The sequence below is a fragment of the Athalia rosae genome, chromosome 1 (genome assembly GCF_917208135.1).
Source record: "Athalia rosae chromosome 1, iyAthRosa1.1, whole genome shotgun sequence".
Lineage (NCBI taxonomy): Eukaryota > Metazoa > Arthropoda > Insecta > Hymenoptera > Athaliidae > Athalia > Athalia rosae.
Window position 1 is genome coordinate 5152158 of NC_064026.1, and position 23304 is coordinate 5175461.

A 23304-nucleotide genomic window follows, 5' to 3' on the forward strand; every position below is an offset into this window, starting at 1 on the left:
CATTTTTCTTTTCAATGAATTATATAATATAAAATGTCTAGTTAGATAATAAACATACACAATTAAAGGAAGAAAAAAATTCTGTGTCTCCCAAATGGATTCGCAAAGTCTCGGATCATCAATAAATAAAAATCGACCCTGAATGAATCTGTTGCGGAATTTGTTTGCCACTAAACACACCGGCAAAGGAGGTGTCAGGTCCGGTCGAAGTCGCAGCGCCAGTAGAATGTCCTGCAGCGACGGTAGTCCCGCAGGAGAACGAATTGCGGGCACCGGATGTTGCGGTCAGTCCATTTAAATAATCAGCCCAAAAAAAAATACCTACTCAGATGATTAATCTCACAATCATAGGAACAAGTTGCGCTGGGTCAAGGTCAGGGTGTTCAGCCTCCGAGCCACGAATACGCACCTGTCTGTGTCAGACCAATGTGGGCTGCTTAGATCGCCCGGACTGCGGTGGTTTTCGACCACGAGGAACCGCGGAGACCGGGGCTTGTCCCGGTCCTTGCCAGTGCGAAGTAGAAGATTCTTGGAACAGAAACGTCCCTCCGAAACCAAACTGCGAATGGATATCCAATTTCACTGAACTTCGAAGACAGTGGAGTGACCACGGACGACGCGAGTCCTGTAAATGCTGTAATTGCCGCCCCAGGTGAACTCAGCGTTCGAGCGATGCCCACTTTGACGATCATCTATCCGTCTCATCGCTCTCTGTTTCGACTCTTTTTACCAGCCGTCCCAGCACACCGTGTCGTCCCTGTCTTCCCTGTCCTCCAGCGACCCCCTGCTGTTCTTCGACTTCCGTATCCTGCCCAAAACGTGATCCCTGCTGTCCACCACCCGATCCGTGCGCGCGGAACTGCTGCGAGGGCTCGAGGCTCGGCGGAGGCGCCTGCCAACCGTCATGCTGCTCCTCTCCACCTCCGGGATGCTGTCCTACCCCACCGAAACCCTGTCCACCACCTCCCAATTGCTCACCACCCCCTCAAAATTGCTGCCCACCTCCTCCGGATTGCTGTCCGCCTGCTTGCGAACCCAGTCGACCACCTCCCTGTGCTCCACCCACGAACTGTTGTTCTCCTCAACCTTGTTCGCCTCCACCCTGTGCACAACCGTCACCTTGTCAGCCGTGTGCTCCTCAGCCGAAACCTATCCTTAAAAAAAGGAGCTGCTGTCTTTGTGCACCGGCTGGTTGCATGTGTCAACCGATGCCGCGAAACTGCAATTGTCCACCTCCGGTTCAAATCGACGCTCGCGCTGACGACGAGTGTTCGTGCGATTGCCCCTCCTCCCCGGAATGTGCATGCCCTCCTAGCGAGCGCAGGTTTTCCAGGACCAAGGTGAGGTGTCCGAATGCAAGGATCTGCTGTCCTCTTCCGAGGTTACCACCTGGACCACCTTGCTGCTGCACCGAGTGCAGACCGTGTCTTCCTCCTCCCTGCGATCCTTGTTCATCGTCGCGGTGCTGTTCGCCATCACCAAGATTCAAGTTCTGCAGACCGACATCTCCGTGCCCGCCTTGCTCACCTTGTCGACCCCAGTCACCCGTCAGACCAACGTGCCGTTCCAGCCCACCGTGTTCACCGTGTAGAAAACCGGCGTCGTCTTCACCCTGTAGATCTTTAGCTCGTTCGTCATCCAGGGGTTCCAGTTGCTGTTCACCGTGCCGAGTCCCAGGTCAGTCATCTCCCTGCTGCAATGATAACGGCGAGGCGCAGGTGGTTACGGGATGCGGCGATGACGGAGGGCGAGATTTACCTCAGGGCGATTATATTATGCGAACTCTTCAGTGTCGTTGCGGTCCTGACGGGAAGGGTTGTGCCGACGACTGCGATTGGTGTTGTTCTCAAAATTGCGCCGAGGCGGATCCTGATCCGAGCTGTCCGGTAGCAACGGAAACTTCGTGCAAAAACGAGGGACAGGTGACAAGAGAGGAATTACCTGCCTCGGATCAAACCCGGGTGAATCATATGGCGAAAAGCGCCGTCACGCCGCAATTATCTGTAGAAAGAACGCCTGGCAAAGTAAGTGCTGCTCAGGGTGCTTTTGCTTGGAAGGGATCGCCTGGGCAACGGCGAACGTCATCCTCGATAACCGAACGCATCGCCGGTGGCGGCACCGCCCTTCCTACGGGTAAAATTCGCAAAACAGCCACCCCTGCGATAAACCGCACCCCGATCGGCACCAACGCGTTTTATTCCCGTATCGCCACGAATACATATGCCAATCCCCTCGGGGCAACTACTCGAAAACGATTGGGAAACGGTGTTTCATCAACTGCCGCAGTTCAGCCAAAGAGTAAGTGAAGGGTGGAATTTCAGATGGGTGGAATAAACTGTAAAAGGGCATTGGTTTGGCTGCGGCAGCTGGGTATTCCAATTATCGCATCCTGATCACCTTAGTCGCAAGGACTGTAAAATAATTAACGAATATCTTCTAACTTTCCCACGTGAATACCCTTACGTCGTTCCGATTGTTAATGTAACGTGAAAACTGATGGCTGTGTGTACCCCTTGTTATGACTAAAGGTGTGTGACGGTGTGGTGCCTCCAGTAGGTGGCGGCGACGCGGAAATTCCCTCGTTCCCTTGCCCTGATCGCCCTTGCGCGTACGACCGGGAGTGCAGCGGGGGTGGCTGCGAGTTATTCTCATACATCGGGACCATTGGCCACTCCATTCTAGTCCCCGGTCCTCTCACCCTCATTTCCTTCGTCCTGCTGATCCTCGTTGCCGTTACCTGGGCTTTCGGGCTCGCCCTCTACCACCGCTGTTTGTCTCTCAAGAAAGTATGTCTGAGGTACTCTGGCCGATGATTGTGGAAATAGATCGATGTTTACGCAAAATAAAAACAGTCTGATTATTTCATTTTCACGATTGAAAAAAAGGTACTCGCGAACATCAGGTAGAACTATAATTAATTCGCTCGAAGCGTCGTCACCTCGCCGCCTGTCCCGTGTCCAAATGCATAGTTGGGTTTTTTTTCTTTTTCATTCAAATTGTCAAAATTTCTAGCCTGGACTATCGATCGCCCGCAGCGTTCGGTGATACGGAATCACGACACGAAACGGTGCAAGAAGACTCCTGTACAGGGTGACGGTAGGTCACTATTTCGCAAGATCCTTTCCGGTGGTTCTAATGTCAACAGCAATCGAGCTGGAAGTCGCCAAGGAAAGTTTCGCTTGTTCACGTTGTTAAAATAAACGATCAATTTAATTGCTGCGTTTAATTATGCGGCAATTAAACTAATTCGTCAGTACCGTCGTTACAGCAAAGATACCCTCGTCTCACCCCCACTTCTCAGTACGGAGCAAGTGCTTCTCCAACTTTCGGAAACTCGAACGGAATTCCACGGATCACGAATTCTTGGTTCGTAACTTCAGTACCCACAGGTAAAAACAATGAAAAAATACAGATACCAAATCCACGTGTATATTTCGCCATCCGTCCAACTACCAAATCCAATACTGATTCGTTTTCAGCGCCCCGCGCAGCACCGGTAGCATGATGCCCTGGCGCGATCGTTGCAAATCCTCGCGGCTCAAAAAATCAAAAAAAGACCCAAAAGGTCATCGTTCCCTGGCCGAGCTGGCGTTGGCATTTTTTTCAAAAGTGGACAGATATCGTTCCAGAATGAAGTTACCGCGTGATCCACCCTGTCGTTGCGCTGCCTGTTGGTCCGAGTCTCTTCCTCATTCTCAGATTCACAGAAAAAATTGCTTCAGTTCTCGTCATTCGAGCTCGCCGGCTTCGTCTTGCTCCGGAGCACTGTCGTTCTCGTCCTCCGGAACCGCGAAATCTTTTCAATCCGAGCCCCCGTTGACGTCATCGAGACATCGGCACACCGTGACCAGAGATATTGGCAAACCTAGCGATCAGCGTTCTCCAATTCCGTTTATCTTTGGAAGTAGAGACACAGAATTTGAAGCGCACAAGGATCATCGAAGAAAGCATGAAGGATATTCTTCTGCTCGAGTGACGGATAAAATGATCGTTCCGATTACGACTAACAATAACGATAATTTAGAATCGGGACACAGTGTGTTACGGGAAAGGGATAACAGGCTGCAAGACTATCCTAAGGATCGTATCGGGTATCATTCGAAATGGGATAAGAAGGAAGACAGCGTCAGGGTTCATAAAAATGACAAAGCTGTTGATGGGGGATGTTGTTTCACATGCAGTTCGAGCGAAAATTGCAGTGGTGGGAAAGTCGCACAGAATGTGACGGGCGCTTCTAATTTACAGAGAAAAAAATTCCACGACGCTGCAACGGGGAACGTTGTAAATTATCCGAGGAAAATTTTCGAGGACAAGGCAGTGGGCGACGAAAAGGAGATCCTTAGGCACGATTTCTCTAAACCATTCAATCGAGAAAGCGAAAATAACGCTAATATTCTGCACAACAATTCTCATACCCGCGTTGTTAATAAGGATCACGGTTTACGTCACGTTTATTACGAGAAAGGTTCCTCGAATAATTCGCGAGAAAATTCTAGAGAGAGAAGAGCGCGAGATTTGGATGGAAAATTGACAATTGATCGCAATATGAAGGGTGCGCATAATCGTCATGACCCGGATCATTCGTTGGAAAGATCTACGTCGTCAAATACATGTAGAGAAAACGTACGCGATAAAGTCATTGACAAACAATATGACGACGCAAAGGATCGAGTTAGGGAAAACCGGTCAAAGGTCATTTCCAAGGATAAGATCAAATCAAAGAAATACGACAGGTGCGAGGCCATCGGTAGCACAGACTCGACGATCAGCTGTGAGGTTTACCAGGATCACCGGCGAAAGCCACGTAAAAAGGGCAGCGACTGCAGTAAAATGTCGTTCGTTATGGCCGACAAGCCCTTGGATCGTCCTACCGCAGTTTTGGAACGATCCGTAGCTTCCGGAACTTCACATGACTCGATAAGTAGTCATTCGCGAAGTAACGCGCACACATCGCGAAACAAATAATCGGTCATTTGTTATTCGCCTTTGGTTCGTCCTTTGTAGAATTTTTACAGAGTCTAATAAACAATCGTGTGATCGTGGTACGAAGCTGCGTGTTGTCATTCGCCGAGATGAATTACGTGAAATGTAAAATGTGCATAGCAGCTGCGTTGATTGTGCAGCTGTCAACGCTACGATCCTCGTTTCCTGTCTAATCTCTTCCTTGCAGTTGCCTCTCGTTCCCTCAATGTGGTCATCCGGGTCGCGAGTGTGGGCGTCCCTGCTATATTTCCGCTGAATAGTCGCGGGCTTTTAAACCTTCGTCGGAATTCTTCCACCGCATTCACCGAGATGATTCACTTCGAAACTGTGCTACTGCTGATTGTCTCCGTGGCGCGGGTCTCCTGGTCCGTCGAGGAAGATGCTCACAAGGCTATCTCCCAAACGCCTTCCCCGTCATGGACTCCTGGCTGCAACCAGTGCGCGTATTACAGGTGTCCGGGCGACCTGGAACGTTGTGCTTTGGGCCCGGTCACCGATTCCTGCGGATGTTGTCCCAAAGGTGTTTGCGCCAGACTTCCGGGAGAGTCCTGTTGGAATTCAACTCTTCAGGGTAAATTAGCCCCGGAACGACGCAACGACGGATTCTGTGCGGAGAATTACCAGTGCCAACTACGCACCGATCTTCACGCCGAGGTATGGCCACGTAGAAATTTAACAAAATCTTGAAAAATTTCGATTTAATTTACAATTAGCCTGATTCTGAAAATGCTATGTCTAAGATGCTGGAGTAGAAACTAATCATATCCTTTGGCTAATTATAATTGCGCGAATACCACTGGAAAATGGAAATTCCATCGGATCTTGGCTGGGGATGTTTTAGAGAAGAGCTGGTGCAGGGCAAGCAATTATCGTTGCTCAAGTCATACTTGTCGGGGGAGTGTGCAGGAAGATTATAGAGTAGTGTATAATTATCACGTGTTATACGGTCGCTTGATAAATTGTAATCGCGTATTATATACGAGAAGAGTCAACGACCCGATGTTTGCCCGCATGTTGCACTGCGTTCCATTAAATTCTTCGGTGCGTAGGAAGGTGATAAAATACGCGATGCTTGAAATGAACAATGTTGTCACACCGGCGACAATCAAACAATGAAAGGATGACACACGGTCGAACAATGGATGTTGATTAATGCGCACGGATCACCAGAAATACCGTGTTGCACTTTCGGTTTCACGAGTCAGCTACAGCCGGGTTTCCTGTAAACGTTTTTCGACCGGCCTCGATTTGTTTTTTCCCTCAAATACTTCTTCCAAAATGAGACTTCGCCCCCGTCTTTGATTCTTAGGACGAACCCGAGGCGATATGCGTCTGTGCCGAAGAAGGTTACGCCTGTGGAACGGACAACATAACTTATTCGACAACCTGTCAACTATTGGACGTCTCTCGTCAAGCGAAGAAAAAATCTCTCGCCCTGAAAAACAAGGGCCCTTGTCCGAGCCGGCCGGAAATGCAGTCCGCCAGACATCTCGTGCTCGTCGAATCTGCGGGGCGGATGATTTCCGTTGAATGTGACGTCAAGGCGTTCCCGTTGCCGAAAATATCTTGGCGATATCGCTCCGCGGACGGAAAGACCTTCATCGAACTACCAGGTGAGTGAAGGAAACGAAGAAAGGGAGAATCGGAGAGAGAGGGAGGGAGAAGGAATCGAATCTTTGGGTTCGTGACGCGTTCGGCATTAATATTTCAGGACCGGAACATGACGCGGTTATAAATTCCATGGATGGTCCCGACCCCATGACGAGAAGTTCCACCATGCAACTCGCTCGTTTGACGAAAGATCACAGAGGGTCTTACGAGTGCATCGCGAGTAACCCAAGCGGAAAAGACGCCCTGTACGCTTACCTTGACGTTACAGATTAGTTTCTTCGTTTGAATGGCTGAACAATGAACATCCTACTCGTACGGTGTGATCGAGCTTTGATCTGGGATGTAATTGCCTCTAATTAGAACCAATTACAAATTGACGCTGATGACTTGACTGTAGGGATGGCTGCGGAACTATTTTGCCCATGCAGTGAGGATTATCTATTTTCTAGAATTGCATTTCGTTTTATTTTTTTATTTTTCCGCACAACAAAAAAAAAAAAAAAAGAAAAAGAAAAATATGGCAGTGTAACCAAAAATTTCAACGACACTCGTAATAATACAGAAAATTGTTTGTTTTTGATTATCTCTCTTTCACGTTACTAAATAATATTTATTACTAACCCACTGCAGCAGTAACTCTGTACGTGTACTGCGAGGAGTTCCTTTTCTCGGCAATTTGTTTCGATCACCAGCCATCAGACGGTGGCGTTCTAAAAATGAAAAATAATTCGGTAAATATCTCGTCGTCTGCGTGATTAGTTTTCAAAGTTTTTTGTGAGTTTTTTCCTACATATATATACTATATACCGTGCTTTTTTTTTTCTCTTTGTTATTCAGAATTCTGAAACTGGTAACGGTTAGTCAACGACAACCGCAAAGTATCGTGTATAAGCGAAAAATAAAAGATAAAAATAAAAAATAATATAAAACAAGTAAAATTTGGTAATAGTCTCAGATTGAATAATGTTTCCGTCTGGGGTATCAATCATCTTTTTTGACGGGCTATAAATTGAACGCTATACACACAGGGATAAGGTTATCAATTAGCGTCAAGACGTGACGACGGAAGACAAAGATCGGACCTGGCATTAAGTAAGAAAAATAGTCGCTCGTTTAAACGCTACGCCATCGCGAACATAATCGAATGCTCCGTAATCGATGCTCGAAATTCTTTCCTCTATACCTTTAATCTATCTATCTTTTGTATCTTCTGTATCGAAACGTGTAAAATAAATTTACTCACTCTGGAGTGCGCCAAGTTTCTCGATCCATGACGATTGTGTCCGGGCTCTCCCTGTACAGCAAATTGAAAATTATCATCCCACCCTCGTGGCTACGTTCGATCAAAGAAAACTGAAAAATATTTCACTAACATTCTGGAGGGCAAAAGAATAGTCTCTTTTTTCAAATCTTCTTTTTTGTAAACAGCGGCCAATAAGTGCGCCGTTGGAGTGCTGGCCATTAACACCAATGCGCAGAGGACCGTAGCCAGCCAAAAGCCGTTCTAATGTAATGGACGAAACAGGGATCGGTTAAGGTCGTAAAAGCTGAAAAATATCAAATCTCGTCGTAAAATAATTACCAAGGGTCCCATAACGTGCTGACAGAGGAGCAGTCGAACACCGTTGAGAACGTCCCACAGCGGTCGACAACGAGCAACGCCCGTTCCCATTTCAGCGAGGATGTGGACTCGCCATTGATCAAGGTAGCTGCCGATCCTGTCGACGTAAGCTTTCGTTTTTTGTTGGGCTATTTTTTCACCCTGATTATCGATATAATACTGAATGGTCTTGAGATGGGACATCGACTGGTTTACTTGTCGCTGAAGAGGCTGCAGCTGCATCTCCAATGTGGTTAACTGGTAAACCAGATCGTCGTACATCTTCACCAACGGTTTCACCTTGCGTTCCAATAAATTACGCGTCGTTGACGCGATCGCGTCAAGGTCACGGGCTGTTTTACGGTCCCGCAGTTGTCTCGCCACGTTGTCCAGTTGCTCCGAAAGCGCGCCAAGGTCCTTGTTCAGGACTGGCCCTTGGATCTGAAACGAAACTATCGAGGTAAAGATCCGTGAACTTCGTCGTTCATCTCTTAAGATTCCTTACCCTGATTCTGTGCTCTGTGAGGTTCGATCCGGAGGCGTAGAGAAGATTCTGTAGTCTGAGCTGCAAATTTGGCGTGAGGATTTTGAGTCCTTTGAGATCGACCTTGAGTTTCGGTATCGCCCTTGCTAGTCCTGGCCAAGTCCAGTGCGCCGTGAGGTGTTCGAGGGTAGTAGAGCCACCCAGATGGAAGACCGGATATGCCGCTTGGTTCTCCTCACATTTGCTGATTTCCCGTAAGCGCGGAGAAGGGGGGAAAGTAAATGGAAAAACAAGAATAAAAATAAAAATAAATATAACCCTTCAGGTATATCGAAGCAATTTATAAACGGGTAGTCGAGAGCTGGGCGCTACTAAGCTCTCGAAGTGGTTCAACAAAGTGGACCTTAATGGCCGACAGGACGGACCCTTATTACCGGAGTAACTCCTTTAGAGGGACACCTAAGGGTTTTTCTAAGAAACCCCGAGTTTCCAGGAGCGCCTCGACCGTCCGATACTCCGGATCATGCAGGGGGCGGCAGAGGAGCATCTCGGTGTGCGTCGTCAAGGTCAGATCTGCCAACACGACGGCCCACAAAGCGACGGAGATGACGCAGCTGAGAATCACCGCGCTGAAATCGTTCGATAACAGCGTTTAATGCTCTGGAATTTTTTTTTTTTTTGTCTCACTATTACCGTAGTGAAATTTACAGTGGAATGCGACTAGAGGTGCACACTTGTTGAGTCTTCTAGCTATAGGTATACACAATCTGATGAAAAAATATTCTAAGCAAAGGGAACAAGCAAAGCGAGTAAAGGAAACCCTCAGCTAACGCGACGATATTACGTCGAGACTGCTGGAATGTTAATAATGAAAGTGCAGTAGGTAATTTCATTGGGTATGTCGGTAGGTATGCGTGCAGCGGGTTACGAGATACGACGTGTCATTCGCATAGCAACGTCGATAATTTTCATTAATCCTTCACCTTATTAAAATCGGTCGAATTTTTTCCTCCGCGGATCCACAACGGCAACAGAGAGCTGACAGAAGTAACGTCCAGACCACCAAAACCGCCAGAACGGTACCTGTAGGTTTCAACTTGTGGTTCTGATCTAATCGTAAGTTTCAAGTACAACTTGAGTTAAAAGTATGACCGCGACTCCGTGACGGGAATTAAAGGCAAATCAAACGGAGCTTGGGATGAATGAGGTCGGAAACTTTAATTCGTCTACAGAGTCAAATTTAAGGAACTCGAGTCTTTCGGAATCACGAAGCATGTAATCAAGCACCCCGAAGAACGGTATTTAAATCAAAACCGCCACCAGCCCACCCGATGGAGAAAGCGACGTACGTTTGATCGAAAATTCTGTACGCGTGGTAAGACTAGAGTAGCGAAAAGAAGATTGAAAAAGTTTTTCAACGTTTTTTGTTACATATAACTTCTTTTCGCCTTTCCGTCTTTCTCCGGCTCACCTATGCCAACCAGCCACCGGGTCTGCTCAAAGTTGGCGAGGTGTGGAACGATATCGTTGGTAATCTTCCTCGCAGTCTCCAGGTGCCTGGACAGCTCGGTTGTCGTGGTCTCCAGGCCCCTCGCTTCTTCGGTTATCCTGCTCCTGGCGTTGCTAATCTCACGTCGAATTGCTATCGACAAATTGTAACGGGCGCCGTTCAATGACAGTGGCAAGAAAACTGTCCACCTTTACAGGTACAAGCGATTTTTTTTTCTTTCTCATCTATAGATACAAACCGTCCTCCCCTTTTGTTTGCTATTCTGTTGCTCTTTTCGGGGAAGGTTTTACTTTTCTCGTGAAATGATTTCTCTTCAATTGTACTCCCTGAGAATAAAAAAATCTACACATATATATATATATATATGTACGTGACATGGAAGTGTTCCTATAGGTACACATTCTTCTCCGTTGAATGCGCTGGTATGGATTTTACATTACGCGAGCAGGTATTATTCTCTTATCGGCCCGGTGACCGGGAGAAACAGACGGACGGAAAAAGAGATAGATAAAGAGTGGGGGAGGAAAAGGGTGCCAGGGCTGGACTGCAGACGCGTATAAAAGATGTTGAAATAGACGGGGACATCTTGTCAACATAGGACTTTTTTCGCATCAATCACAGCTCGTCCCTCCCACTCCGTTTCGCCCTTCAAGTCGCCCCTCCGCGTCTCGCACTTCCTCCCTTCGCCTACCGGAATCACGTGGGGAAACTCCGTGGATTTCGCGTCGTTCGCCGGTACATAATATTCGATAATTAAGAACTGCGTAGGGCCGCAGTCCTCGCGCGAAATTTTAGCGAAAATGACGCAGGAGAAAATTGAATTTCATCCGACTCGTCCAGCGGATCGTTTCGCGGCTTTAATATGTATCGGCTGACAACGGATTTGATACAGTTGAACGGGGTCTAGAGAAACGAAAGGATCGGCCAGACCCGCAAAAAATCGAAAAAAAATTATTGGGCGGATATTTGGATGGGTCTTCTGAGGACAGAGGGAGAGAAAGAGGAGGGATCTGGACGTTGAGAAAATATTCGTGCGAACGAACGGATGGGTGGAGTTTAAAAGTGTAGGGCGCCCACTAGCTGGCTGAGGGGAGCGACGCAATTGTCAGAAAATTAATATCGACTCATTGAACTTGAAAGGCCGTGAAAATGCTCTATGTCTCAACCCTCTGCAGAATCGAGTCTCCGGCAGAAAAAAAAAATGAAAAAAAAAAAAAATTAGGAGAAAAAAACAAAATAAAACGTACAGATTTATGTTGTTCGAGTCGACGCTTGACCCACTTTTCCAAGTAATAATCGCACTAGACCCTTTATTTTTTTTCTTTATCTTTTTGCGTTCCTGCTACTTGAAATGACATCGGCGAGAATATTGAGTTGCTTACCGTTCCTGGCATCGAGGGTGGTCCTGGCTACGTGGTGAGGAACGTAGAGGTACTCGCCCCTCGCTTGACGACCCGACTCGGTCAGATTATCTCTTCCGGTCCCCCGGAGTCGAAGAAGTCGGTCGTCTCTGAGGAGCTGAAACGTGAGATAAACTCATTTTTGAAAAATCACCTGTGCGATTCTCGAAGTCGTGTGAAGAAAAAAAAAAATGGAACGAAAAAATTCACCAGCGGGCAAAAAACGTTTCGAAAGCTCGTATTATCCGTCGTTCTGTCTCACGAGCGACTCCGCTATTCGCGAATTTCACGTACGGTTTACTCGCTAACCATCTTCCGGTAAGGGGTGGGGGGAGGAGTTACCGGTGGTTGGGGGTCTGGAGATAGTCAGATACCGGAATATAGCACGGAGATTCCTCCCTTACGACGAGCATCCGTCGCTGAGTACGACTATAGACAGATATATTGGCTAACAGATGTTCAATTCCGCGTAACCTTATTTCCTCCGCAGTTCACCGCGCTTACTTCCATCCCTATCTACCCTGTTCAACCGTGTGAGGCAAAATTTCCCATAAAAATTTACCCACACATTCTGTATTATATTGGAAATGAAAATTTTCGCCGTATCAGCGTACGAAAATAATTGGTATTTTTTTTCTTTTAAACGCGTACACGCGTATCTGAACAAAATCATAATTATGGCGAGGATATTATCCCTCTCCCGAAGCACTTTCAACGATTAGCTGCGCGCACGCGGAGCCCCACAGAAATCAGAATATCAGGCGCATCGATCGTTGGCATTAATTTGACCCTCAAATATTTACCGGGATTCGGATGAGGATTCGCAATTATTTCTAGTGAGCTAATGGCGTTGCGGCGTGGAGCCTATTTGGTTTGTATTTCATCTTCTCTCCTCGCTACCGCTATTTACCCTATTTATTATTGTTTATTTGTTCATTTCGAGGTACCGGACTTTCCGGAGGGATTGTAAAATCTTGCACGGAGTTGATCAAAGTATCCGCTCTTTGGTCAAAGTGAAATTTGCCACTCTTTACACACGGGTTCTGCAGTTGCTGAAACGAAGGTATGCCAGAGTTTTAATGTTTTTTTTTTTGATCAGAGGAAAGAGATATATTTTTACATAACTAGGAACAAAAAAATAAATTTCTCCATAGGTTCCACAGTTCTTATTCCTTTTTTTAATTTTTTTATTTTATCATCCCGAATAATTTTATCTCCTCTCATCTCTATGATCAGACCCTCGTTCCTGGGTGATGAAATCAAAGACCGATTGCAGTTTCAAAAGTATGAGTTTTATGCACAACTTTTCGCAATAGTAATTCTCGTTGTCGTCGTTATATAGATCCTTTACGAAAGTGATACGTTATGGCGTAACGGCGTTTTATAAAATGAACTTCGCTCGATTTTTTTCACCCGTTGCAATCAATGGAGAAAATTACAAAAAATTCTTTTTTCGACCTTACGATTTTTCAAATATTTTTATCATCCGATAATCGATGGAGAGCGAAGACCGTATTTTTGGTATTTCGAATCAAAAAAGAGTCGGGAAAATAAGGGAATGCGAACTCATTATCACCCTCGAGGTTTTTCGCACCAAAACCCCGGGTGTCCCCTCCCTCCATCTGGACCCGGGAATTTAAGCGGGACAAAAGCGGCTCTTCATCTTAATTAGGGGATGAAAAGGGTTAAATTATATTCGCGGCTTACTCACCCGGTCGAGGCGGAGCGCCAGGTGTAACCCTGACGGGTCTAGGGTGGCGCAAAGGGGTCGGTCAGACTGAGGACATCCCCTTGCGGCTGTTTCCATCTGCCGTCTAAGTTCGCTGGTCTCTCTTCCCAATTCTTCGCCCGCCACACGCGCTTTTTCCGCAGATTTAAAAAGCGTTTCCGTCCGGGAGGAAAGCTCCGTCGTCACTGTAATGCACGGGCAGTAGGTAGTTATAAGATAGAGCGTTCTTTTCTCATTTTTATTATTATTTATTGTTTGCATGAAAAGTTTAGTTCACTTAATAATAAAACGCGAAGAGTTTTATATCCCATTTGAAGTTCGTTGAGGATGAGATTAGTCGGAAAATCGTCGACACGAGTTTCCCGATGAGTTTTGAACTAAAACTATAAGTATATAGTCGGAGCATTGAGTTAACCGGGCTTGGAAAAGCTCGTCGTCGGATCTATTTTATCGTCAGAATTTAATCACCCCGCAATAGGAGTTCGCCGTATAGAAAAATCGATCGTTATTTCGGCTTTTTCGAGATCGGTTGCGAGATTTGCCCGGAATTCGGGTGAGCCGCGAGTTTCGTTACGTAGCCCGTAGCCCCGTACAAAAGCGAACCACCTCCTCGTTAAGTGAGCCCATGTCGCGGTAACACTTAGTCAAGGGAGGACGCCGAAGTTCCTAACTGAAAACTAACTAAATTAGTGTAGACATTGCTTCTGCGCTTCGGTCTCCCTCTGCAGACTATGCGGTTGCTCGTAGCACGTGCATTGATAGTGTACGAAGATACGAGTAGCTCTTCGGTTCCAGCTATACCTATAATATGCGAAGCTTCTATTACCGCAAGGAAGATGAGAAAATCTTTGCTTTCATCTCGGCAACGCGTCGTCTTCGCCATTAGAGCGCCCTTTTCGTAATTCCGCTTTTCTTCGGGCGAAGCAAAGAAAAATGAAGAAGAAAAAAATACGAAGCAAAATAAAATAAAATAAAATATAATAAAATGAAATGAAAAAATTTAAGACCTCGAAGAAAATGAAAATAATGAAAGATGCGCTGCTCACGTAGCTTTTATTTCCACTTTTTATCACCTCGCACTTCGGGATCCCGTCATTTTTCCTGGCTAAAATCATTCTTCAAGCGTTACACAGCTCCTCGAAACATATACCTGTATCCCAGCTGCAATAACTCGGCAATCTTCAGAGTTGCGACAAAGCAAAAACTATGTGCTCACCATTCGCTACGTCTAGGAGGGCGTCTAAAGCGACATCCAAGCCAGTCTCCGCCGAGAGTTCTTCTTGCACGGGTTTACCAAGTAGATCTTCAACGTCTGCGAGCGATACAATAAAATAAATAAAATAACAAGGATTGAAAAAGTTATTGTTGGATAGAAAAAAAAAACTGAAGCAGACCCGAGACCACCGTTATTGCGGCGAGTTACGTACATTCGTTCACTTTGTTTTCACAAAGAAATTCGACTTCGTTTCAAAGTCCGGAAATCGTCGGATATTATAATTTTTCTCTTCCCGATAATTGAAAAGTAAAACGCCCGACCGCTGCGGAGGTTCTTGGCGCGATGGCGTAATTTAATACACGAATATGATCCGCAGGGTTGGGGTTTGGGCTCTCGCAAAATATGCGAAGCCCAGCTTTGAACCCCGTAGGAATCTTTGGGCGCGCTTATCCCTCGAGGCGTTATTCGGCGCACGCACTTCGGGAACGGTGACGTCATGAAACGGCAAACAGTCCGACCATCGGTGGTCTTATTTGCGAAAATTCTATCGAGGCATACATGACCGGAAGTTTTAAACGCGAGGAAAACGCACCACCGCTCCCCAGGGTCTTGCTTTTCACTTTTATGCGCGTTTGTTTACGAAATATTACCCCCGGAACAACCCCCCTAATCGCAGAAGTCGCCTCCTCCGTCGTGTACAAAATATAAATGGAATCCCGGCCAGCTATTCCTCTTCCGATTATAAAAACGAAAAGGAAATTCTCCGCAAACTGGGAACTCCCGCAGGATGAATTGCCACTATTACCCGATCCCGACTCTACGGAAGGAAGCAAAAATTAACTTACTGTCCAAGTCGGCGAGGAGGGCTTCGCTCGCTACGTCTAGGCTCCGCGTAAGGGTGAGTCTCAACTGCGTCGTGGTGCCGCTGTGATAATTTCCAAGGTCTTCAAGAGCGGTCTGCATCGTGATGGGAATTTTTTCCACCGCTGCACCGACGGCTTCGTTGCAGGCCATCATGGTGAGCATTCCGGATCTAGGAGGATGTCAGATTTCTATACATAAGCATTCGTGGATACATTACTATAAAGTTACGTGAGAGTAAAAAGTTTTCCGAAGCTCTGGTTGAAATCTAACTTTGGCAGGTTCGAGTAAAACTTGTGAGTAATCGCGCGCGTCGTTTGTATTCAGACGAAGCACTTAAGTCGTATTCTTGACTGACTTTCGTCCCCGTGCTGTACAGTACCATGCACCGGTGCTTCAAATGTCACTGTAATTTCCGTAACGAAGACGGAGTGCAGACCGCATTCCAACGGTGGATAACCGACTTTTAACCCTCGTGGTTGATCTCCCAATTTCGAATGACTCCCTACCGCGTCGCTGTGCTACCTAAATAACGTTTCGGTCCAACAATAATCTCGCTCCCAAGGAAGATCCTCTCCGGAAATTTATTCGTCTAGACGGATTAGAAGCCGTTTAGTTACCCCAAGACGAAAACGGAGACGCTCAGCAGGAAGGCCAAAAATCCTGGATGCTGGGATGGCTCGGGATCCGAATGCATGGGACGGCACGTTAGCCATATCTCTATCCCTGGCGTAACGCAGGCCAAAAGACAGCAAACTCCGACTAGCACCAAGAAACCCGCTTCCACGTAGATCGACTGAAAAGTAAAATCGCGGATTCAAGCCTCGACGAAAATCATGCACTTTGTACACATCGATTATTTGCACATCGGAAGGAAAATCACCTCCGAAACTAGCTTGGCCACGGTAATTCTGTTGTTGAATACGTCCCTCAACAAATCTGCAATTCAAAAGTCACGCCTGAAAAATTCGTCCGTTTTTAATTTTTTCTATATAAGTTTACCGATCGGCACGTCGTTGGGTTGAACGGCGGATAAAAAACTTCTGACGAAATCGAATATAAAGTATCCCTTGTCGAGGTGAAGGGCGGCCATTTTGTAGCGATCATCTATAGGGGATTTTGGAAATTTGAGAACGGGTGATTGGTCCCAATCCTTGGGTAGGCTCAGGGTTTTCAAGTGTGAGATGTTCGTATTATCTCTGGTCTCGTCGGCCAAAGTTTCCGATTCTTCGAAAGTTTCGTCGAACTCATCAGCCTCGCCGATTGTCACGTTACGTGGCGAATCGACATTATTATCGGTAGTCGAACAGTTGCCGGTATTTAATAAATCTAGTTCGTTCGTGTCTTGCGACGCAGATATCTTTAACGACGCTACAATCACAAGGATCACTGGAAAAGAAAGAATGAGCGAATGAAAAAAAAAAAAACAAATAAAAAAAAAAACGAAAGTAAATGGAATGTTAAAGACAAAAAAATCGTAAAATAAATCGCATTAAAGATAAGACGCGGGATAAGTACGTTACTCCGGGGCACTGATACAATAATTTTTTTTCCTATCTCGTCTTTCCCTTCGCTTCCCCCTTTTTATTTTGCGCAGCGTTAAAAAGAGCCGATAATAATTTTACACTCGACGGAGTCTCGTCACCGGGTTTCACCGGTTAATTAAGTGCTCGCGACCCCAGCCGTGGCGCAGCATTTTGAAAGAAAGAAAAAAAACAAAAATTAGATTTTATTCAGTAATCATAATCGAATCTCCGGCGAAGTGCACCCCGGTTAAATATATAAATCAGTCGCGATACGTTATTCCCTCTTGCCGAGGTACATTTTCGACCACCGTCCGTCTTCGAAATTGAATTTTTCGAATAAACGAAGAAGCAAAGTCTCGGGGAAGAGGGGACATGTTGCCGGAAGCGATTTTATTTTTCAATTCTACGCCACTAGGAGAATTCAGGTATTTAATTTGAATATTAATCGCGATCGGGAGAATGAGTAAATCAAAGTGTAATTATAAATTGTAAAATTGCAAGTGCCTCGGAGGAGCGGCATCCCGTAAATCACGTATATTAAACAAGAAGAACTTTGATTAAGTAAATATTTATGCTATTTATATGATAAAATATGCATGTAAAGAATAATGAACGAATGAATAGCGCTGCCATCAAGGGATGGTCGCAGACTGTCGTGTCGATCCCTGCAGGGGCTTCGTAGAAACCGTAGAAAATACTTGGGTGTTGTCGAACCCTAACCCCCTAACCCCGGGTTTGGTTGTAACGGGGGGTGGGGGGGGGGGAGTCAGAGTCGGGGGGCGATAGGATAAGGCGGATAACAAATGAGTAAATAGGTTACTCTGTATAATGGTCGGTAAAGAGAGTAAAAATAAATTGAAACCCTCCAAAATTCATTCATACTTGTCCCAAAGGTCTTATTATAAATATTACACCGATATCGCTATCGAACTTATTGACCGGGGCAATGAAGGAGTCGTGGCGCGCCGAGGAGGCGAGGGGATCAGATCCTAATTGTCTTACTTCTAATGAACCTTGCGTGACCGACACGCACCCACGATCCCAAACCTTCGTCACTCCTAAATGCAAACGGATCAGTTTGTCACGTATAGTTCCTCAGCTTATTAAGTTATTTCGAACCCTTTGTTGAATCGCATGCCGTTGAACCGTGGACTACGGAAACATCGCGTTCGCGAGCAGCCCGGTCCGCTGGAAAAACTCACCCTTGTCGATAAGAATTTCAATTTTTATTTATTTTTTTTTCGTTGTTTTGAGAGATTCACGCCAACCGTCTTGAGGATATATACATATATCGTCGTGACTCGCGCGAGAATCTGAACGGGAGCAAGAAGAGGGGGTGGAAATATCGTCTTAACTGCTGCATGTAGAACTGGAGAACTAAGGAAAGAAGAAAGAAATCCCGGTTGTAAATGGAAATTTTCTCTCGGTAGCGAACGGTTATAGCCTGAGAGAATAAATCTTACGGTCGTTCGCAGTTTTATAATGTTTATTTTTCATATCATATAATTCTTTTCTATACACTCCATACATGGAAAACGCAGAGTAAACTGGTACCGATGCACAAACCCTGCAACACTGCGCGAGATCCAAAAATATAGGCAACGTGATATATAACAGAAAAAGAACGTCACGTATCACTATTATGTTCGTAAAACTCCGTTGTGAATGTGGCAAAAAATTTTTTCGTGTAATTATTTTATGATTATTATTATTAATGCTTTCGTACATCTACTTCTGGAAATTCTCGAGTTCTGTGAGATGCGGAAAAATGATTTTGCGAGTTAGCGTTGCAATATATTTCAATTTACCCGCACCATAGAACAAAAACTTATTGTTAGCGATAACTCGATCATTTTCATAGATAGATCAATTTTACTTCCAGATTCGGATTTCTGAGATCGAAATACATGGATACAGCATAAAAACCTGATTTAAAAAGATCTTGATTTTTCACCCCAAGATCGAAAAAACTCTAAGGGAGTTCGATTTTTTCAATTTTTGGGCCAGAAATGAAGTATTTTTAAAATCGATCATAGGATACTTTTCTAACGTATTTTGACCTGAGAAATCCAAATCTGGAAGAAAAATTGATCTATCTCTAAAATTTACCGAGTTATCGCCAATTTTCAGCTTTTTGGGGTCAAAAATAAAAAATTGATTTTTCAGTCGATCTTTATGTAATTTGAGCTCAGGAATCCGAATCCGGAAGAAAAATTAATCTATCTTGAAAAATGACCGAGTTATCCTCATTTTTTCGCGATTTTTGGCACAAATTTGAGGATATCTCGAAGGGAAAAAATCGTAGCTCGTTTTGGACAACGGATTCGTGTTCCTGAGGTCAAAATACATAAGAAAAGTGCCATACGATCAATTTTTTAAAATAAAAGTTTTTGGCCAAAATTTGAGATTTTTCCAAGGGGTACCCCTTACGATTTTTTCAAATTTTGACCAAAAAGTTTTATTTTTTAAAATTAGTCGTATGGCACTTTTCTTATGTATTTTGACCTCAGGAACACGAATTCGTTGTCTAAAACGAGCTACGATTTTTTCCCTTCGAGATATCCGCAAATTTATGCCAAAAATCGCGAAAAAATGGGGATAACTCAGTCATTTTTGCAGATAGATCATTTTTTCTCTTGGATTCGGATTCCTGAGTTCAAAATACATTAAGATAGACTAAAAAATCAATTTTTTATTTTTGACCCCAAAAAGCTGAAAATCAGCAATAACTCAGTTAATTTCATAGATAGATCAATTTTTCTTTCAGATTTGGATTTCTAAGGTCAAAATACGTAAGAAAAGTGTCGTTCGATCGATTTTAAAAATACTTCAGTTTTGGCCCAAAAATCAACATTTTTTTTAATAGGGTTTATAAGTTATTTTCATGTATTTTGATCAGAGGAATCCATCTGTAAAATCAATCGAGTTATCGCCAATTTTTCGCTTTTTGGAGAAGAAAAATTGAGATATCTCGATGGGAAAAATTGGTAGATTCAGAAAAAGAGAACTCTGAATATGCGTGTGAAATTACAAAGACCGATCATTTTTATTACAAATCTGTCAGTCCACCTTTAATAATGCATTACAACGCGATGCAAGGGAAGAAAAATTTATTTAGAATTTTTTTTTTTTTTTTTTCAATGTACACCCGGTGCCCCTGTTTCTGTACTAAAGGTCTTAAGCTTCGGTATGGCCGCATGGACAGAAATGAACTCGCTGGGTATACCCTGACCATTTAAATACCGAATCTTTACATATTTATTTTCTTAAACGGTTGCGGTTACATATGTAGAATTCGCAGAAATGCCGCCAAAGGATGCCGCCGATCAGGTGGATGAAAGGGGTGATTTACGAGGTGTGAACAAGATCTTTATCAGGTGTTGACAGCTCGTCCGACACCTGCTAACAATAGGAGCAAGACATAAACAAGGACTGTGATTTCACACCTCATCACCTATTAAAAAGCCATAAATTATGTTTGTATTGCGGCACGTGCCGTCAGTCAAGATGCCTGAAGCACGTGTAAAAGTAGGAAGTCTCATTGGCTGATGCGAACTTCTTTTTGATTGGGTGAGCCGGAGCTTGGCACCGAACTCCGCGCGGACTGCGTTTGCCCAATGATTTTTATATATGGATTTTGGTGCGAGAAAGCTCAGCGTGGTGGGAGCGTAAGACACGAGGCGATACGCCGCAAAGCGGTAGGAAGACGAACGAGATAGAGAGCGCTCGAGTCCAGCCCGCTAAAATATGAAATCTCGGGCTAAGTAACCCGCCATCGCGTTTCCCGTCGTATCTCGAGAACGAATGATCGGAATTTGATGATGCATTGAAATTTTGAATACGTGGCCATAGATTTTATTCATATATTATGTTCGTAGCTGAATTTGATCTACGGATTCGTGTTCCTGAAACCGAAATGCGTTGCAAGGTGTCATACGATCGATTTTTAAAATACTTAATTTTTGACCTAAAATCAATATTTTTTCCAGTTATTTTCTCATATGGTATTTTCATATACTTTGATCTCAGAAATCCGGATTCACAAGTCAAAGTGGTCTATCTTCAAAATTGGTCGAGTTATCGCCAATTTTCCCTTTTTTGGCGCAGAAAAATTGAGATATCTCGAAGGGAAAAAATCGTAGCTCAATTTGCTCAACGGACTCGTGTTCCTGAGGTCAAAATACATAAGAAAAGTGCCATACGACTAATTTTAAAAAATAAAAATTTTTGGCCAAAATTTGAAAAAATCGTAAGGGGTACCCCTTGGAAAAATCTCAAATTTTGGATAAAATTTTTTTTTTTTCAAAATTGATCGTATGGCACTTTTCTTATGTATTTTGATCTCAGGAACACGAATCCGTTGTCCAAATTGAGCTACGATTTTTTTCCTTCGAGATATCCTCAAATTTATGCCAAAAATCGCGAAAAAATGGGGATAACTCGATCAATTTCGCAGATAGATCAATTTTTCTTCCGGATTCGGATTCCTGGGCTCAATTTACATCAAAATAGACCAAAAAATCAATTTTTTATTTTTGACCCAAAAAAGCTGAAAATTAGCGATAACTCGGTCAATTTTAGAGATAGATCAATTTTTCTTTCAGATTCGGATTCTTGAGGTCAAAATACGTCAGAAAAGCATATTAACCCCAATTGAAACAATGATTTATTTTTTGCTGTATCTCGATTTTTCTGCTCCAAAAAGTGAAAAATTGGCGATAACTCGATCAATTTCATAAAAAGAATAATTCCGCTTTCAGATTTGGATTACTTGGTTATGCACTTTTGAAATCATGTGTTTTCCGAAGGCAAATCAGGGCGGCCCGCCAGTTCTCGTGCGTGTAAGTGTACAAAACGTCCATCGTTGAAAAAGCTAATTACTCGTAAAGAGAAGTAAAGTAGTCATCCAGTCCACAAAGTATGTCTCAACAAATTGCCACCAGTGGATGAGAGGAGTTTAAGAGGTGGGGCTAAACATTCTTTCCCTAATTGTAATTCTTTGACGTGGCTAATAAAAACCGATGTTCTCTCAAAGATTCGAAGGTAAGTTTGCCGTGTCTCTTCAGAGTATCTTCGGAATAAGATTTTTTTCGGTTTTCACGTCGAATAGGCATCCAAGTTTAGGGCAAACATTCTTCGGGTGAGCTTACGCAGAGTGACATGTATAATAGCCCGAGGTTTACAGTACATAGACTTCCGCCGTGTAAGGATGTGGCATTATTATGTAGAATTTCTCGTTCGTTCAGTGACATCGAGGCTTCACCTTATCTCTGCTCGTGATGACGCTCTCACGAATTTTTAAGCCCTCCATGCCTACCCCTTGGCTATTGAGATGTAAATAAAATATAATCTCCAAAAGTTGGCGCAGAAAGTAAACGGCCTTCGCCTAGCTCCGTTTCGAGGCGGTGTACACGGGTGTACATATACCTATAACTTCGCCAGACAAATAATATCGCGTTACATTTCAACGGCCACTTTGCACATTTTATATTCTCCGCTGGCTGGATGGTACTTGTATATCTCCAATTTGAAATTATTCATCTCATTTTTCTCCTCTAGTATTATCCGCTTCAACTTTAAGGGATTCAGCCCTATTAGGAGGTCGGTTTTTATCCGTGGATGGTTTTGAGACGAGTCGACGTGTTTAGATTTTCGCGGCTGTTAATACCAAAGTCAATTTTGTTCGAGCGAGCTTCGGAAGGAGCTTTGATCCGCGGTAAGAAGAAACTCGCATCTGGTTAGAATTGTGAACCGCCCGAAGGTGAGGCGTAGGAAAGACATTGATCCTTGATTCGAGCTCGTCAGCAAACGCCCCTGATCCAAAAGATTATCTTAGATCCTTGCATTATCCGCTGACGCTCTCTGGCTCCGAGGTATGTATTCTGATTTTCAATCGCCGAATGAAATTATATCCGAGCTTTTACCACCCTCGCGCATCGGGTACCGAAGGGGGGGGCAAAGTATTAAACTTAAACATGTACATGTACGCGAACACGAATACACCGGGAAAAAGTATACGCCGACAGGGGTTCGATGTTACCGGGGCTGAGGAGAGATCGTGTTTTACTACTGATTACGGAATCAGCTGGAATTTTCAATACCCGTATCGGAGGAAAGGGGATTGTTGGCCGGTATATTAAAACTATTTTTTCCACCCCCATCCCCCCGGGATTCCAGATTTCAAGATAAACAGAACCCGTTCGTTCTTCCGGTATTTTTTTTGGAGCCAATATTCCAGCCTGTGGCATACATACCTATATATGCATACGAGCGAGATATGAAAATGATCGTTCACCGCCTATTTACGGCAACTCTGGCACGCGAAAATACATTCAACAGAGAAGTTAGAGTTTGCAGTGAGAAGAGACGGAGACACCGTAGAGC

The 23304-nt window shown here is 44.4% G+C and overlaps 2 protein-coding genes across 3 annotated transcripts; one reads left to right on the plus strand and one right to left on the minus strand.

Annotated features, from left to right (window-relative positions):
- Window positions 1–653: 653 nt before the first annotated feature.
- Window positions 654–7852, plus strand: LOC105684173 (insulin-like growth factor-binding protein-related protein 1). Of its 2 annotated transcripts, XM_012397333.3 has the most exons (4): window positions 3011–3389; window positions 3480–5637; window positions 6293–6596; window positions 6695–7852. In XM_012397333.3, the coding sequence occupies exons 2-4, from the start codon at window positions 5293–5295 to the stop codon at window positions 6865–6867; spliced, it is 822 nt and encodes a 273-aa protein (XP_012252756.2). In that variant the 5' UTR covers window positions 3011–3389; window positions 3480–5292; the 3' UTR covers window positions 6868–7852. The 2 variants fall into 2 exon arrangements, with proteins under 2 accessions (XP_048509583.1, XP_012252756.2); XM_048653626.1 differs by lacking the exons at window positions 6293–6596; window positions 6695–7852 and having other exon boundaries at window positions 654–3389; window positions 3480–5271.
- Window positions 7056–17576, minus strand: LOC105684172 (prominin-1-A). Its single transcript, XM_012397332.3, has 16 exons — window positions 17425–17576; window positions 16397–16783; window positions 16278–16333; window positions 16015–16190; window positions 15379–15566; window positions 14534–14629; window positions 13300–13502; window positions 11571–11706; window positions 10150–10320; window positions 9662–9761; window positions 9113–9307; window positions 8700–8922; window positions 8177–8635; window positions 7968–8098; window positions 7838–7888; window positions 7056–7304 (listed from the first exon to the last, which is right to left on the minus strand). Exons 1-16 carry the CDS (start codon window positions 17438–17440, stop codon window positions 7280–7282), a joined length of 2613 nt encoding a protein of 870 aa, XP_012252755.2. The 5' UTR covers window positions 17441–17576; the 3' UTR covers window positions 7056–7279.
- Window positions 17577–23304: the final 5728 nt, after the last annotated feature.